At 55.1% G+C, this 15515-nt stretch overlaps 1 protein-coding gene across 3 annotated transcripts; it reads left to right on the top strand.

Annotated features, from left to right (window-relative positions):
* The first annotated feature begins 948 nt into the window (after window positions 1-948).
* DOLPP1 (dolichyldiphosphatase 1) lies at window positions 949-13442 on the top strand. Of its 3 annotated transcripts, XM_029064191.2 has the most exons (9): window positions 949-1045; window positions 6923-7023; window positions 7395-7479; window positions 7652-7751; window positions 7977-8075; window positions 8898-9026; window positions 10097-10186; window positions 11293-11430; window positions 12135-13442. In XM_029064191.2, the coding sequence occupies exons 1-9, from the start codon at window positions 970-972 to the stop codon at window positions 12169-12171; spliced, it is 855 nt and encodes a 284-aa protein (XP_028920024.1). In that variant the 5' UTR covers window positions 949-969; the 3' UTR covers window positions 12172-13442. The 3 variants fall into 3 exon arrangements, 2 of the variants coding, with proteins under 2 accessions (XP_028920024.1, XP_001505626.2); XM_001505576.5 differs by lacking the exon at window positions 11293-11430; XR_003759054.2 differs by lacking the exons at window positions 10097-10186; window positions 11293-11430; window positions 12135-13442 and adding an exon at window positions 8205-8549 and having other exon boundaries at window positions 8898-8989.
* The last annotated feature ends 2073 nt before the right edge of the window (window positions 13443-15515 follow it).

Genomic DNA, 15515 nt, shown 5'->3' on the forward strand with positions numbered 1-15515 from the left:
TGTATGCGATTAGTATTTATTGAGCCCTTACTATGTGCAGAGCACTGTACTAAGCGCTTGGAAGGGGAACGTCGGGCACTGGAGCTTGTATGTGATTAGTATTTGAGCCCTTACTAGGTGCAGAGCGCTGTACTAAGCGCTTGGAAGGGGAAGGTCAGGCACTGGAGCTTGTATGCGATTTGCTTGTGTGCCCTCCAGCGCAGTGCCTAGCACAGAGTAAGCACTTAAGAAAGACCACAATTATTATCATTATTGGAGCTGGAAGAGAGCAACCGGTAACGGCCTGGGGTAATAATAATAATGATGACATTTGTTAAGCGCTTACTCTGTACAAAGCACTGTGCTAAGCGCTGGGGAGGATACAAGGTGATGGGGGGGAGGGGGTCCCACGTGGGGCTCCCGGTCTTCAAACCCATTTTACAGATGGGGTAACTGAGGCCCAGAGAAGTGACTGGCCCAAAGTCACCCAGCTGACAGGTGGCCGAGGCGGGATTCGCACCCAGGACCTGTGCCTCCCAAGCCCGGGCTCTCGCCACTGAACCACGCTGCTTCTGAGGGGAGAAGGGTAGGAGACGGTCCCCAAACCGAAGCTCCCACCAAACTAGAACCCGCCCCCCGCCTGCCAGACGATTGGTCGGTTCTGCCCCCCCGTCTTGCCGAGGTCTCCTTCTGATTGGCGGCGCCGTTGCCGAGGCGGGGGGCAACGACCCCCTGACGTCCTGATTGGCCAGCGCCCTCCCCGAGGCCGCTCCTGATTGGGCGGAAATCCCGTCAGTTTGCCGCCTCCACGACAGCGGCTCTCCCATTCGCCGCTTCGGCGAGCCCCCCCTTCTCGCACCCTGATTGGCTGCGCCGCCACCTGCAGCGGCCGCCTATTGGTCGGCGCCGGCCTCCCCGGCGTGATAGGCCGGGGCCGCGCCCCCCCTCGCCGCCGATTGGTTCCTCCACCAAGCCCGGTCTCCGGGTAAGATGGCAGCGGACGGAGAGTGCTCGCTCCCTGCTTCATGGCGGCCCGTCTCCCTGACTCACGTCGAATACCCCGCAGGTAAAAGGCGGGTCCCGCCGGCGGGGGAGGCTCCCCCGCCTTCCTTCCCGCCGGGATCGGCGGTTCCCACCCGGGAAGTCCAGGGGAGGGGGCGCCGGCGTGGGGGGGGGGGAGGGGGAAGGGGAGGCCGGGGCGGCAACTGCCAAATAATGAGCCATTGAGGAGCCGTTCCGGCCCCCCCCCTTCCCGCGCATGCGCACTGGCCGGCCGATGAGCCCCGCTGAAGTGCCTGCCCCGCGCATGCGCACTGGCCGGCCGGGGAGCCCCGCTAAGGCGCCTCCCCCGCGCATGCGCACTGGCCGGGCGAGGCGCTCTGCCCCAGTGCCTGCGCATGCGCGGCCCCCTCCCCGCCCCCCGTGAGGCGCGAAGTGGCGAAGGTGAAGGGGGCATAGGGCAATTATTAATAATAATAATAATGATGGTATTTGTTAAGCGCCTACTAGGTGCCAAGCACTGTCCTAAGCACTGGGGGAGGATACAAGGTCATCAGGTGGTCCCACGTGGGGCTCACAGTCTTCAGCCCCATTTTACAGATGAGGGAACTGAGGCCCAGAGAAGAAGAATAGTGATGATGACATTTGTTAAGCATTTACTAGGTGCAAAACACTGTTCTAAGCGTGGGGGGAGGATACACGGTGATCAGGTTGTCCCTCGTGGGGCTCACGGTCTTCATCCCCATTTTACAGGCGAGGGAACTGAGGCCCAGAGAATAATAATAATAATAATGGCATTTGTTAAGCACTTACTAGGTGCAAAGCACTGTTCTAAGCACTGGGGGAGGATACACGGTGATCAGATTGTCTCTTGTGGGGCTCACGGTCTTCATCCCCATTTTACAGGTGAGGGAACTGAGGCCCAGAGGAGAATAATAATAATAATAATGATGATATTTGTTAAGCACTTACTAGGTGCAAAGCCCTGTTCTAAGCACTGGGGAGGATACTAGGTGATCAGGTTGTCCCACGTGGGGCTCACAGTCTTCATCCCCATTTTCCAGATGAGGGAACTGAGGCACAGAGAAGTGAAGTGACTTGCCCAGAGTCACCCAGCTGACGAGCGGCTGAGCCGGGATTTGAACCCATGACCTCTGACTCCCGAGCCCGGGCTCTTTCCGCTGAGCCACGCTGCTTGCCCAAGATCTCCCAGCTGACAAGTGGCAGAGCGGGATTAGGACCCACGACCTCTGACTCCCAAGCCCGCGCTAGGGGTGGGTTCCACACGAGTGCTTTTTTCCACAAGGAACTGTGTGCGGTGCGTGGAGCTCCTCGGGCTAATAATAATAATAATGTTGGTATTTGTTAAGCGCTTACTATGTGCAGAGCACTGTTCTAAGCGCTGGGGTAAACACAGGGGAATCAGGTTGTCCCACGTGGGGCTCACAGTCTTCATCCCCATTTTACAGATGAGGGAACTGAGGCACAGAGAAGTTAAGTGACTTGCCCACAGTCACACAGCTGACAAGTGGCAGAGCTGGGATTCGAACTCATGAGCCCTGACTCCAAAGCCCGGGCTCTTTCCACTGCGCCACGCTGCTTCTCACGCTGCTAACCCGTGGTGGGCAGGGATCGTCTCTCTGTTGCTGAACTGTACTTTGCAAGCGCCTAGTACGGTGCCCTTGCATGCAACGAGCACTCAATAAATACAACTGCACGAAGGAATAATCGTAATTGTGCAACTTGTAAAACACTTACCGTGGCTTAGTGGAAAGGGCACGGGTTTAGGAGTCAGAGGTCGTGGGTTCTAATCCCGGCTCTGGCATTTTGTCAGCTGGGTGACTTTGGGCAAGTCACTTCACTTCAGTGGGCCTCAGTTACCTCATCTGTAAAATGTGTGTGAGCCCCACGTGGGACAACGTGATCACCCCGTATCTGCCCCAGCACTTAGAATAGTACACATAGTAAGTGCTTAATAAATACCAACACTATTATGTGCTGGGCAGCGTACTCAGCGCTGGGGTGGATATCGTCCCTGTCCTGCCTGGTGCTCACGGTCTCAATCCCCATTTTACAGATGAGGGAACTGAGCCTTAGGGAAGCGACTTGCCCAAGGTCATGCAGCAGGCAAGTCGCGCTTCCCGAAGAGGGATGGGCAGGACTGCCCAGGCGGCTTCTCTTACAGTCTGTTTACCTAAACCCTGGAGTGCCAGATCTCAGGGCGAAGTTCCCCCCGACTTCCTCCTCCCGTCCTTCCACCCGAGTCCCTGAACCTTGCTGGCAAATCTCTTTGGCCTGGGTATAGGCGGCGTCTAGTATTTGTTAAGCGCTTACTATGTTCCAGGCACTGTTCTAAACTCTGGAGTAGACAGAAGGTAGGTCCAAGAGCCTACCTAGGGCTCACAGTCTTCATCCCCATTTTACAGATGAGGGAACTGAGGCATTGAGAAGTGAAGTGACTTGCCCAGAGTTACCCAGCAGACAAGTGGTGGAGCCGGATTAGAACCCATGACCTTCCGACTCCCAGGCCTGTGCTCTGTGGGGGAGCGTGTCTCGAAACCCAGAGACCGGGTAATGTCTTTTGTTGGGTTTGGGCCCTTCCTGGTCTCTGGGATGGGGCATGGAAGTGAGCAAATAAATTTCCTCTTTCTCCCTCTGGGGAAGACGTTAGTGTTACTAGGGGTGGAGAGAGGCAAAACCTGGGGAGCATTTGCAAGACAAACCTGGTGGTGCAGTATTTGGAGTCCTGGGTACAATTAATTATATTTATTGAGCGCTTAATGTGCACAGAGCATCACACTATGCTCCTGGGAGATGATCGGATGGTCTTTTGCCCCGATTGCCTTCTGGTGGTTCTGTTCCGGCTTAGCGGCAACCACCCTCTGACACGGTCAGTGCCCTACCTGAGGTCGTTCACGATTGGAGGGAATGTGTCAACCAACCGTGTTGAACTCTCCCAAGCGCTTAGTACAGCGCCCGACACACAGTAAGCATTCAATAAATAGGATTGAACGTATGGGCCGCTTCTGCAGAGAAACCTGCAGAGGAACAAGGCATTCCTGAGTAGGGGAGAGGGAAGCAGCGTGGCCTAGTGGATAGAACAAGACTTGGGAGTCAGAAGGACTAGGTTCTAATCCCGGCTCTGCCCCTTGTCTGCGGTGTGACCTTGAGCAAGTCACTGCTCTGGGCCTCAGTTACCTCATCTGTAAAATGGGGATGAAGACGGAGCCTCATGTGGGACAGGGACGGTGTCCGACCTTGTTTCTACCTCAGCGCTTAGAGCAGTACCTGGCACATAAGCACGTAACGAATTCCATTAACCCGCCCCGGAAAACAGGATGCTGGATTCGTGGGCATGAGGTCGACTCTGCTGGCAGGTAGAGAATGCTGTTCCCGCCATAGTTGCTTGTAGGAGAGCACTCTGCCAAGATGGTGCCCTCTTAGCCTTTTCTCCTCCCTTGCTGCGCCTCAATCAACCAGTGGTATTTACTGAGCACTTACTATATGCAGAGCACTGTACTAAGCGCTTGAGAGAGTATAACAGAACTAACGGACACGTTCCCAGCCCCTAAGTGTGGCAGAGGGGCACAGAATCACACAACTTGCAGAGGTCTGGTGCCTGGTCATCAATCAATCATATTTATTGAGCGCTTCCAACGTGCGGAGCACTGTACTTAACGCCTTGGGAGTGGGCGACGCAGCAGAGTTGGGAATCATTCCCTAGCTCCCCGCCGGGATCCCTTGCTGCTATGTGGAATGAAGCCAGCCGGGCTTCCCCCTCTCTTCCAATCCGGGCGGCTGCTTCTTAGTTTTGAGCCTGGCTCACCTGGTCCCAGGTGTAGCACGCCCGAACTGGCTCGGCAGACCCAGGTGCAGCCTTCCTTTAGCAGTTCCAGAGCGCTCTCTGCCTGAGGCTGTTGCTTGGTGCTCTGCCATGTTGTTATCTCTTCTCTCAAGAGGCCTCTTTAAACTACAGCCGTGGGTGTGTTTCCTGGGTCTGTACCATTTGACTTCCTGGGCTTTGGGGTTGTGGAAGTAGTCGAGTTCTAAATCATTTGACGGTTTCTCTACCCAGCGTGCACAGTAAGTGCTCAATAAAAAATGATTGTTGGATTTCTCCTGCCGACACTCCCTGGCTCGACACCTCTCAGGGCAGGTGCCAAGAACTCCCTGTGGCTGCCAGCACCGCTGGCTCACCAGGGCTTGTGGTTCCCTTGTCTCAGCAGAGGTGTGAATTGCTGAATTGTACTTTCCAAGCGCTTAGTAAAGTGCTCTGCACACAGTAAGCGCTCAATAAATACAATTGAGAGAATGAATGAATGAGGGGATAACCCTGGGCTGAGTTGTGGGGTAAATGGAGTGGGTAGGATGGGGGTGAAAATGAGCGTAGTGGAACAGACTTTTTCAACCGCTTATTACAGTGCTTGGCACCCACTGGACATTCAATAAGGACTACTATTACTACTCACTGGGGACATTTCTCTCAGGGGCCCACGCATGGGATCCCCTCCCCTTGAGGTCTTGGCTGGGTTGGTTTAGAGGCACAGGATCCCAGAGAGATAGATGCTGGCTCTGGGGGCCTGACGGTAATTCCCGAATAGCCTGCAGGACGCTTCGGGAATCGTCCTTTCGGATGGGCAGAGACTGGGGCTTGGGCCTCAGCACAGTCTCCGAGGAAATGGTGCGGATCGCGGATCGAGTCTGTCTCGCTTCCAGCCTCACGCACAGCAGGGAGTGAGGCTGAGCTTCCATTCAGTTGTATTTATTGAGCTCTTACTGTATGCAGCACACTGTACGAAGCACTTGGGAAAGTACAGTACAACAATAAATAGTGACATTCCCTGCTCGCAACGAGCTCACGCTCTAGAGGACCGAGCTCACCGTCTACATGAGTGCTGGGGCTATGGGAGGGGGAAATGAATGAAGGGAGCAACTCAGGGTGACGCAGAAGGGAGTAGGAGAGGAGGAAAGAGGGGCTTTGTCAGGGAAGACCTCTTGGAGATGTGCCTTCAATAAGCCTTCGAAACGGGGGTGAGTAATTGGCTGATTTGAGGAGGGAGGGCATTCTAGGCCAGAGGCAGGATGTGGGCCAGGGGTAGGAGAGGCACAGTGAGAAAGTTAGCACCAGAGGCGTGAATATGCGGGCTGGGTTGTAGAAGGAGAGGAGCAGAGGTGAGGTAGGAGGGGACAAGGTGATGGAGTGCTTTAAAGCCAGTGGGGAAGAGTTTTTGTTTGATACTAAGGATATACAGTAAGTGCTCTGCTGTGTGGCCTTGAGTGGGTCACTTCTCTGTGCCTCTGTTACCTCATCTTTAAAATGGGGATTAAGGCTGGGAACCTTATGGGGGACAGGGACTGTGTCCATTCTGATCATTTATCTACCTCAGTGCCTGGCACAGAGTAACCACTTAACAAAGAAGCACTCAATAAATACGACTGAATGAATGAGTGAAATACTATAAAGAATGGTTACTCTGTGCCTGACACTGTACTAAGTGCTTGGGTAGATAGAAACTAATCAAGTTGGACACAGTCCCTGTCCCGCATAAGGCTCATAGTCTTAATCCCATTATTTAGGTGAGGTAGCTGAGGCTCAGAGAAGTGAAGTGACTTGCCCAGGGTTCCAAAGCAGACAAGTGGCAGAACCGGGATTAGACCGCAGGTTCCCCGACTCCCAGTCCCGTGCTCTATCCGCTAGACCGTACTGTTTTCTGAGGCAGTCCGATCCCTTTCCTAGACTAGTTCCGTAGAGTCGTCGTTCCGCAATTCCCTTTCCTGGAGCCGAGCGACCCGGGAAGCCTCCCCCCCTCCGGCCTCGGTGGCTCCTGCTTGAGGTGGGTTGCCCTGCCCAGGAAGCCAACCCCCCAGGAAGCCGGCTGGGTGGTTCGGGCCCCTTATCTTGCCAGCCTGGAGTGACGGCTCACACTCTGGACTTGTTTCTCAGGCGACCTCTCCGGCCAGCTCCTCGCCTACCTGAGCCTCAGCCCCGTCTTCGTCATCGTCGGCTTTGTGACGCTCATCATATTCAAGAGGGAGCTTCACACGGTGAGTCCACCGGCCGCCTCCAGGCCCTCCCGCTGGGCTCACCTCCGGCCGTGTCCGCGCTGGGGTTCCCTGCCCGTTGGCGTGATTCAGGGAGGGGGCAGCCCCACTCGGGGCACGGCGTGGGATGCGGGCACCTCGCACCTTTCTTAATCGCCCCAGAGAAAGCCGGAGTGCTTTCTCCCCGGATTGGGGCTGTGTGGCATGGTTTGTCTCGGAGCATCCCTTGATGAGAGACTTAGGCCTCCCTGAAATTGTCAGTTAACTCGCTGCATTCCTGGGGCCGGGCTCCAGAGGAGGCCCACCCAAGGGAGGAAAAGAAGGTGGGGGGTGTCAGGAGGGATAAGGTGACTGCAGTTCCTCTTCTCTTGCAGATTTCTTTCCTGGGAGGACTGGCATTGAACGAGGGAGTCAACTGGCTAATAAAGAACATCATCCGGGATCCCCGGCCCTGTGGAGGTAGGATGACGTTGCCTGGGAGAAGGGCGAGGGTGTGGGGGCTGAGCAGAGGGAGATCTGGGGTGGGCCGACCTTGTTATATGGCCCGAGCAGGGGCGGCTGGGAGATCGGGGAAGCCGCCGTGCTGTGTTCCGGCCGCCTCTTACGCCTGGCCTCTTCTTCCCTCTGCTAGGGGCCCACTTGACGGTGACCACCAAATACGGGATGCCCTCCAGCCATGCCCAGTTCATGTGGTTCTTCTCAGTGTACTCCTTCCTGTTCCTCTATTTAAGGTGACGTGCCTGTCTTGGTGGGGTGTGGCTGCTTCCCCTCCTGAGTTTTCCGGTCGGGTCACCTCTCACCTCCGAGTCGGGGCGCTGATCCCCCTGATCCGGCTCTCCTTGGATTGGCGGTGTCGGTCTCCGTCTCCAGCAGGCCCTCTGGGGGCGGAAGATCGGGATGGATCCGCCTGTTCCCTGCTACCCCCTTGACCTGTCCCCTCTGCCCTCCCTCCCCAGAATGCACCAAACGAACAACGCCAGGTTCCTAGACCTGTTGTGGAGACACGTGCTTTCCCTGTGCCTCGTGACCGTAGCCCTTCTTGTCTCTTACAGTAGGTATGGAGTAGCGCTTTCTTTTCCCCTCTCCCCAGTCCTGTCCCCTCAGCTCGGAGGCCCTTTGCCAGAACTGAACTGGGCCTGTGTTCCTGGGGACCCCTCCCCTCTTGCCACCCTGGCTTCCCACAGCTTGCCAGAACCTCTGGGCCTCCTTCACGTGACCCCAGAAAACCGGAGACCCTCAGCTCAAATTCGGCTTCTGGAGACACAGAGGCCCCCACTGGGGCTGGCGGGACCCCGTCTTGGGATCAGCAGGGAAGGAGGTTTGCGGGGCTTATGCTGAGGGTCCCGCTTCCCCTGCTTGGCGGGACGTGGAGGGGGGGGGCGGGTCCTGCTTGGCCTTGGAGGTCACTCTTTCCTTTCCCCCAGCCCAGAGTTAATGTCTGAGTGCTCCCGGCCGGTGCTCAGCTGGGATCCACCGGCATAGGCTCCCTCTCGCCCTCCTTCCTGAGTGCCAGGCTCAGACAAGCTCCCGTGAGTGCCAAGAACCCAGCTGGAGCCAACGTGGAGCTGCCCCTGCCCCACGTGGGTCAGAGAAACTTTGTCTGCCCAGAGGACCCCTTCCCGATCGGAGGCCGGGGTAGGGGTCAGCACCAGGCTCCCCGGAAGCTGCAGTGAGCCGCCCGGGAAATATGGGTTCCTATTTTCGCCCTAGTCTCTTTCCTTCGCTGTAAAATGGGGTTAGATCTGACAGCCCTGGTCCACTTGGGAGGTCAGGGCATGTCTGGTCCCTTTTTTGAAGTCTTGGGTCTTGATGGGAGCCTGTAAATGTACGTACTTATATACGTGTATGTCCTGCTCCTTTCCTTTTCTCTGCTGAAGGGTGTATCTGCTCTACCACACCTGGAGCCAGGTGCTATACGGAGGAATCGCAGGAAGCGTCATGGCTGTCGCCTGGTTTGCCTTCACCCAAGAGATCCTCACACCACTGTTCCCCAGGATAGCAGCCTGGTAATCCCCTGATTCTCTTCTCTTCTCCACCCGACCCATCATTCGATCAAGCGGTTGTATTTTTTTTTTTACGGTATTTAAGCTCTTACTGTGTTCCAGGCACTGTATTAAGTGCTGGAGTAGGCACGAGCTAATCAGATTGGACACAGTCAATGTCCCACGTGGGGCTCGCAGTCTTCATCCCCATTTTACAGACGAAGTGACTTGCTCGATGTCACCCAGCAGACAAACGGCAGAGTCGGGACTAGAACCTAGTCCTTCCGACTCCATTCTCTAGGCCCTGCTGCCTCTCTTACCAAGCACTCACTGGGTGCAGAGCACTGTACTAAGCACTTGGGAGAGTACAATATAACAGAATTGGTAGACATGGTCCCCGCCCGCTAAGAGCATGTCCTACAGCAGCCGAGGGCTGCTCCCTTCATCCATATGCTGTCCCGTGCAGTGGGGAGGGTAGGACGAGACCTGCTCTCTACCTCTGGGGTCTTTTTGGTCCCCTGAGAGTGGGCGAGTCTCCCAAAGTCCCCATTCTGGGGCAGAGCCAGGACTCTTGTTCTTATTCAGTTTCTCCCCACTCCCTAACCTCCCCCAGTGTCTAGCCTCCACCTATGCCAATAAACACTTACTGCTTGTTCCTGTGCTCTGGACTGCCCTGAAGCCCTTCCTTCCCCAGCCTCCCAAGTTGATCCCCAAACAAAAAGGATCTAGCTGCCCAGGTGTTTACTTTTAGAGCCTAGGTTGGAAGACCTTGTTCCCAACGCCCTCCCGCCCTCCTCGCAGACAACTGCCGGGGGTGGGAGGGCGGGCTTGGACTCAGTTGCCAGTTACTCAAGGTCCCGGCTGTCGTGGGGCAGAACCTTTGGATGAAGCACCATCCTCTGCAGGAAGCTCTGTTCCCGGGAAACAGGGGACGGGGTATCGAGAGAGACTTTAGGCTGACGTCAGCGGGAACCGCATGGTCACGGAAAGCGGTGCTGGGGGTCTTTGGGAATACGTGGGGTGGGGGAGCGAAAACTCATTCCACCTCTCACTGTGTCATATCCCTGTGTGTTCTGATTTTGCGGTCTCTCTAGGCCGATATCAGAGTTCTTCTTAATCCGGGACACCAGCCTCATCCCCAATGTCTTGTGGTTTGAGTACACAGTGACCAGAGCAGAGGCCAGGTGAGTTGCCGGGAGAGAAGGGGGATTAAGGTAGTGTCTTGACTCCCAGGAGAGCTCGCTGAACCCCAGCTGCCGTCCCCACCCCCGAGCCCAGGTGCTGCCCTAACATCCTGGTCACTCTCAAAGATCAAGCGCCTAGTACAGTGCTTTGCATACAGTAAGCGCCCAATAAATACAATTGAATGAATCTCCTCCCCACCGCCCCCTCAGGAAGGATAGTGACCTTTCCTCCAATTTCCAGCTGGGTCTGCTGATCCTCAAGCTCACTGACTCTGGATCCCCTTAGGCACCCTCTCGGTAGCCTCTCAAAGCTCTGGGAAGGGAGCAGTGTGTTCTCTCCGAGAACTGAGGCCCGGAGTGGCCCCGAGGCTAGGTCCCTCACCTGACTTCCTCTCGAGGTTGAGGGGAGCAGGCCCGAGTGAGGGTACAGCCTCCGTTGACGACGAGACACCCGTTAAGGCTGTTCCTCTGGGAGAGTTGTGGTCAGGGTGCTGTGCTTTGTCCGATCCCCTCATACCAGCGTCAGAAGGCCATCTCACTGAAGCACGAGATTGTTGGCAATTTCACTGCCCACCGGATGGTCATCGTGGAGCCTGGTACCCCAGGACGTGGTGCCGGTCAAAGATATCGGAAGGTTTAAGACAATTGGATCAGTTCAGTCAATCAAAAGTAGTTATTGAGCGCTTACTGTGTGTGGAGCACTGTAATAAGCGCTTGGGAAAGTACAATACAACTGAATTTAGGACACAGTCCCTGCCCATAACGAGCTTACAATTCAAAGTGAGAGGGGGAAGTATCAGAGGGGGAGTTGGAGGTGCTAAGATGGACGGTCCCTAACCGTGAGAATGGGGGTGACCAGGAAGGCAGCAGGCCCAGGGATCTTCGGAGTGGCCTGGAGCCCCCCCGGGGAGACGGAACACTAGACTCTGTGGGCCTTTGGTCTCCCCTAAGCTGTGTTGGTGGGAGGTGGCGATTGGCAGAAGCGAAGGCTTCACTCCCTTCCCTCTGAGGGAGAAGAGACCTGTGGGAGGAGGAGGTGACTGGAGGGAGGATGTTGAACGAGGAGGGTTGAGGCAGAACGTTGGAGGAGACGCTTTGACTTCCAGCGAAGGGATTCCGCACTCACAGACGGGAATTACAAAAGCAGATCGGAGAGGAAATCGGCTGTGCCGCGTGGGCTGGCGGCTGGCTCTGGAAGAGTGTCTGGTGCATCGTGGCCTAAATTATAACAACAAGCTAAACCGGTAAAGTCTGAGCTCTGTCAGAAAAGGGGATTTGAGGAGGTTTGAGCAAGCAAATCCCATTAGCCGTGGAAAAGACACAGCTGGCCAGGAGGGGAGGGTTCCAGACCAGCTTGGGTTGGGATTAATTTGGTAGGTGGAGGAAGTGGATTTGGTTTCTGAGAGAAGTGGCCACCCTGGCTGAGGATGGGCCCCGAGGGGCTCAGGGTCAAGGTTCACCCCCTCCTGCCTGGGCCTGGCCTGGCCGGAGCTGCCCCGGGCATGGGGTTGCGAGGGTGGTCCTGAGGGTCACCTTCCTCCACGTTTCATCCTGACTTCCCTGGACCTAATTGTAATAGTAGTAACATTATTAATAATAATTATGGTACTTAAGTGCTTACTATGTGACAAACGCTGTTCTGAGCGCTGGGGCGGATACAAGGTAATCGAGTTGGACGCGGTCCCCGTCCCTCATGGAGTTTACAATCTAGGAGGGAGATGGGTTTAATCCCCATTTTTTTACAGATGAGGAAATTGAGGCACAGAGAAGCGAAGTTACCGGCCCAGGGTCACACGGCAGACTAGCCGTAGAGCCAGGATTAGAACCAAGGCCCTCCGACGCCCAGGCCCGTGCTCTTTCCACTAAGCTTCTGTCGCCGACTGATTTCCCCTCCACTGCCCCACCGCTCCCCCACCCTCACCCGGTCCTTGGCCCTTTCCCGTTGCAGAAACAGACAGCGCAAACTGGGTACGAAGCTGCAGTGAGGCGTGGGCCAGGGCGGGGAAGACCACAAGGATGCAAACAGCACGATTTCACGGAGAAGGACCAGCAGAGACCTGTACAGACCTGGGAACCGAGCAGAGCCTTTTCAGCCGGATGGGCCCGAAGGCCCAGGCGGGGACCCTCACCCGGGAGCCCAGGGGCCCTGGCATTGGCTCCCGCCGCAGCCAAGGCGGCGGGCCGGTACCTCCTGCTGCGTGTGCGACCACGCGGGTCGCCGAGCCGAGCCTCGGTCACCCCCCAGCCCCGCACCTCGGTGGGCCCAGCGGCCCGTTTTAGCTGGGGAAGGGGGGGCGGGGGACAGACAGACTTCTTTGACCTGACAACTTGGGGACGGAGCGGAAGCCAAACAGCGACAGATACGTATTTGTGTGAAATCTAGGCAGCATGAAAATATACACACTATTTATTAATATTAATATTATTATTATTTTTAAAGTGGAACTCTTGCTGGGTGGGCGGCAGAGGGTCAGGTGCTTGGGTGGGAGGTCAGAAGAGGAAGTCAGGAGAGCTGTGAGGGAAATCTCAGGACCATTTGGGAGACGTCTATTGTGTTTCAGCTGCACTTTGTAAGGATTTAAAGAAACTTATAAAATATTCTCTACTTCAAACACTACGGCGCGGCCTGCCCCTCTTCCTCCCTCCCTCCCTGTTCCAGACACGGATCCAGAACTCGGGGGGGCATTCAGGAAGGGGGCTGGGAGAAGAGGAAAAGCTTCGTAACTTTCTGCCCTGACTCCCTCCCTCCCCCTAGCCCTGCTGCATAAACTACCTAGGTCCCCTCCCTCAGGACCCCATTTCTAAATCACACTTGCAAAATGTTATTCCTGTAATGAAGGGGATGGGAAGGCTGAGGCTTCCAGTTCCCCCTCCATCCTCTTGAACCAAACTGGACTGGTTGAGTATGACCCACGTTCAAATCACTGAACTGTTTTGTTTTTGTGTTTTTGTTTTTTTTTTAAACATACGTTTCCTGAGCTGCTGCTGAAGCACAACTTTGTGGTGCTTTTTTTTTTCTTATTTTATTTTTTAATAGAGGCAGTATCCAAAAGCCATTCTGGATGCCAGAAAATCTGGCTCTCTTCAGGAGAGAGAGGTTGCTCCTACTTTTTCCTTTTCCCACCCTCCCACCCCCTTTTATTTTTCTTTTCTGAGTTGAGCCAGGTGTGAGGTGGTTTTGATTTAAAAGAAAAAAAAAACCAACAGAAAAAAAGCAAAAACCAAACTTGTTTACTATTGTTTTAAAATAAAACCTCAAAAACACTGCCGGTGCAGGCTGGGACTGCATATGGTGTCTGTGCCTGGGGCTCCCGGTGGGGAGAGGAGCTGTGATGGGGGGTAGGTGGGGGCATCTGGGGAGGTTGGGAGGTGCTGATACAGGTCATGGGAGAGGAAGATTGTGGAATCGTCTCTGGAAACTTCGAGCAGTACAGGCCCACGCCTCTGGTGGGGTGAGATGAGGATGGAGGGGAGTGTGGGGCTTCTGAAACAGCTTTGCCCGAATGCGCCCCTCGGATGCCTAGCGTGGGTTCCCGGGGCTTGAGCTGCTGAGGGAATCCGGCCGTTCTGCTGGAGCGGAGGCCGAGAAGTGGCGTGGCGATACTCCCGTGGAGAGGGAGAGCTGGTCATTCCTGGTGGAACTTCTTCCTAGCAGCCCCTGGGACCATCCGACTTGGGGACCTGCCAGCGGAGTGGGATGCTGAGGGTCCCACCCCACTTCCTCTCCTGCTTTGTCTGGGCAGCAGGGCACAGTTTTCCCCCAGCCCCAGGCTGGGCCCGGAAGAAACAGGTTGGAGTTGAGAGTCGGGGGCTTGTGGATTACGGGGATTAGAGAAGAGTGAAGGGAAAGGAGGAGAATGGTGATGCAGATTTTTTAAAAAGGCCAACAGCATACCTCGGGCAGATGGGAAATGGGGGTTTTCCCCTGGGGCATCAACTCAGATTCAGACATCAGGAAATCCTGGACTTCTGGCTGTAGCGTGTGGCTGGTCTTCAGATTTCATTTAAATCCACTGCCTTTGGGCCCTGGCCACGGTTGAGGGAACTGTGTGTATCAGGGAAAACCGGTGGTATCTTTCTTCCCTGGGGGGAACGTCTGTTATGCCCTGTGTCTCTCGCAAACAGTACTTAATCGTGGTATTTACTTACTATGTGCCAGGCACTGTAATTGCTGGGGTGGATACAGGCAAATGGGGTTGGACATAGTCTCACACAGTCTTAAAACCCACGGGGACTGAGGCATAGAGAAGTGGAGTGACTTGCCCAAGCTCACACAGCTGGCAAATGGAGTCAGGATTAGAACCCAGGTCCTTCTGACTCTCAGGCCTGTGCTCTATCCACTAGGCCGTTTTGCTTCTCTGGCTTGGTACTTGGTTTGGAAGGATGGCCAACCTGTGCAAGTAGTGAAATTTCTTCCCTGTTCCAGTCGTCATTATCTTCTTAGGAGGCAGGGGGATGGACAGGTCGGCCCCTGGCGACCCTAAGCCGCTCAAGAGTGTGGGAGTGAGCCCAAGAGCGTGGGCTCAGCTTCGCCACCTCTCTGCAGGGTGATCCGTTCGGCCCCGGACCCAGAAGGGCGGACCCAGTAGCATGAGGACAGAGCGTGAACAGTGCAAATAATAACTGGTATTTTTTTAAGGGCTTATTATGTCAAGCACTGTTCTAAGCACTGCGGTAGATCATCAGGTCCCATGTGGGGCTCCCATTGAAATTAGGAGGAAGAACAGTTGAGTCCCCCATTTTACAGATGAGGAAACTAAGGCACAATGAAGTGAAGTGAATTGCCCAAGGTTACGGGGCAGCCAACTGACAGAGGCGGGATTAGAAGCCAGATCCTCTGGCTCCCAGGCCCGTGCTCTATCCACTAGGCCACGCTGCTTCATTGAGCTCCTGGCTTCTGCATCTCTCTTGACCAGATTTAACCAAACCCTTCAGCAGAGGAGAGCTACTCTAGAATCACAGGATTGTTGTCCAATTGTACATTCCAAGTGCTTAGTACAGTGCTGTGCACATAGTAAGTGCTCAGTAAATACTATTGAATGAATGAATGAAAGGGGCTTCCCACCCAGAAGAGATCTTCCCTTCCAATCCTCTGCCTCTGGGCCGGCGAATGCAAACACCATCCAGGAGCCATGTCTGTTTTCTTTATAAACATTCCCAAGAATGCCCTTGAGCGATCTGATCTGGGACACAATCACACTCTCCCTTCTACTGTTTCCACTTTCTTCTTCCCACTACATTCCAGGTCAGTCAATTGTATTTGAGTGCTAACGGTGTGCAGAGCACTCTATTAAGTGCTGGGGACAGTACAATAGAACAATAAACAGTC

Source organism: Ornithorhynchus anatinus, chromosome 4 (assembly GCF_004115215.2).
Source record: "Ornithorhynchus anatinus isolate Pmale09 chromosome 4, mOrnAna1.pri.v4, whole genome shotgun sequence".
Classification (NCBI taxonomy): domain Eukaryota; kingdom Metazoa; phylum Chordata; class Mammalia; order Monotremata; family Ornithorhynchidae; genus Ornithorhynchus; species Ornithorhynchus anatinus.

Excerpts from the sequence above, each read along its gene's own strand:
- DOLPP1 (XM_029064191.2), top strand. The coding sequence starts at position 970 with ATGGCAGCGGACGGAGAGTGCTCGCTCCCTGCTTCATGGCGGCCCGTC. Across the intron at positions 7,024-7,394 it reads TCAAGAGGGAGCTTCACACG|ATTTCTTTCCTGGGAGGACT; the intron begins GTGAGTCCACCG and ends CTTCTCTTGCAG. Across the intron at positions 10,187-11,292 it reads GTGACCAGAGCAGAGGCCAG|CGAAGGGATTCCGCACTCAC; the intron begins GTGAGTTGCCGG and ends TTTGACTTCCAG.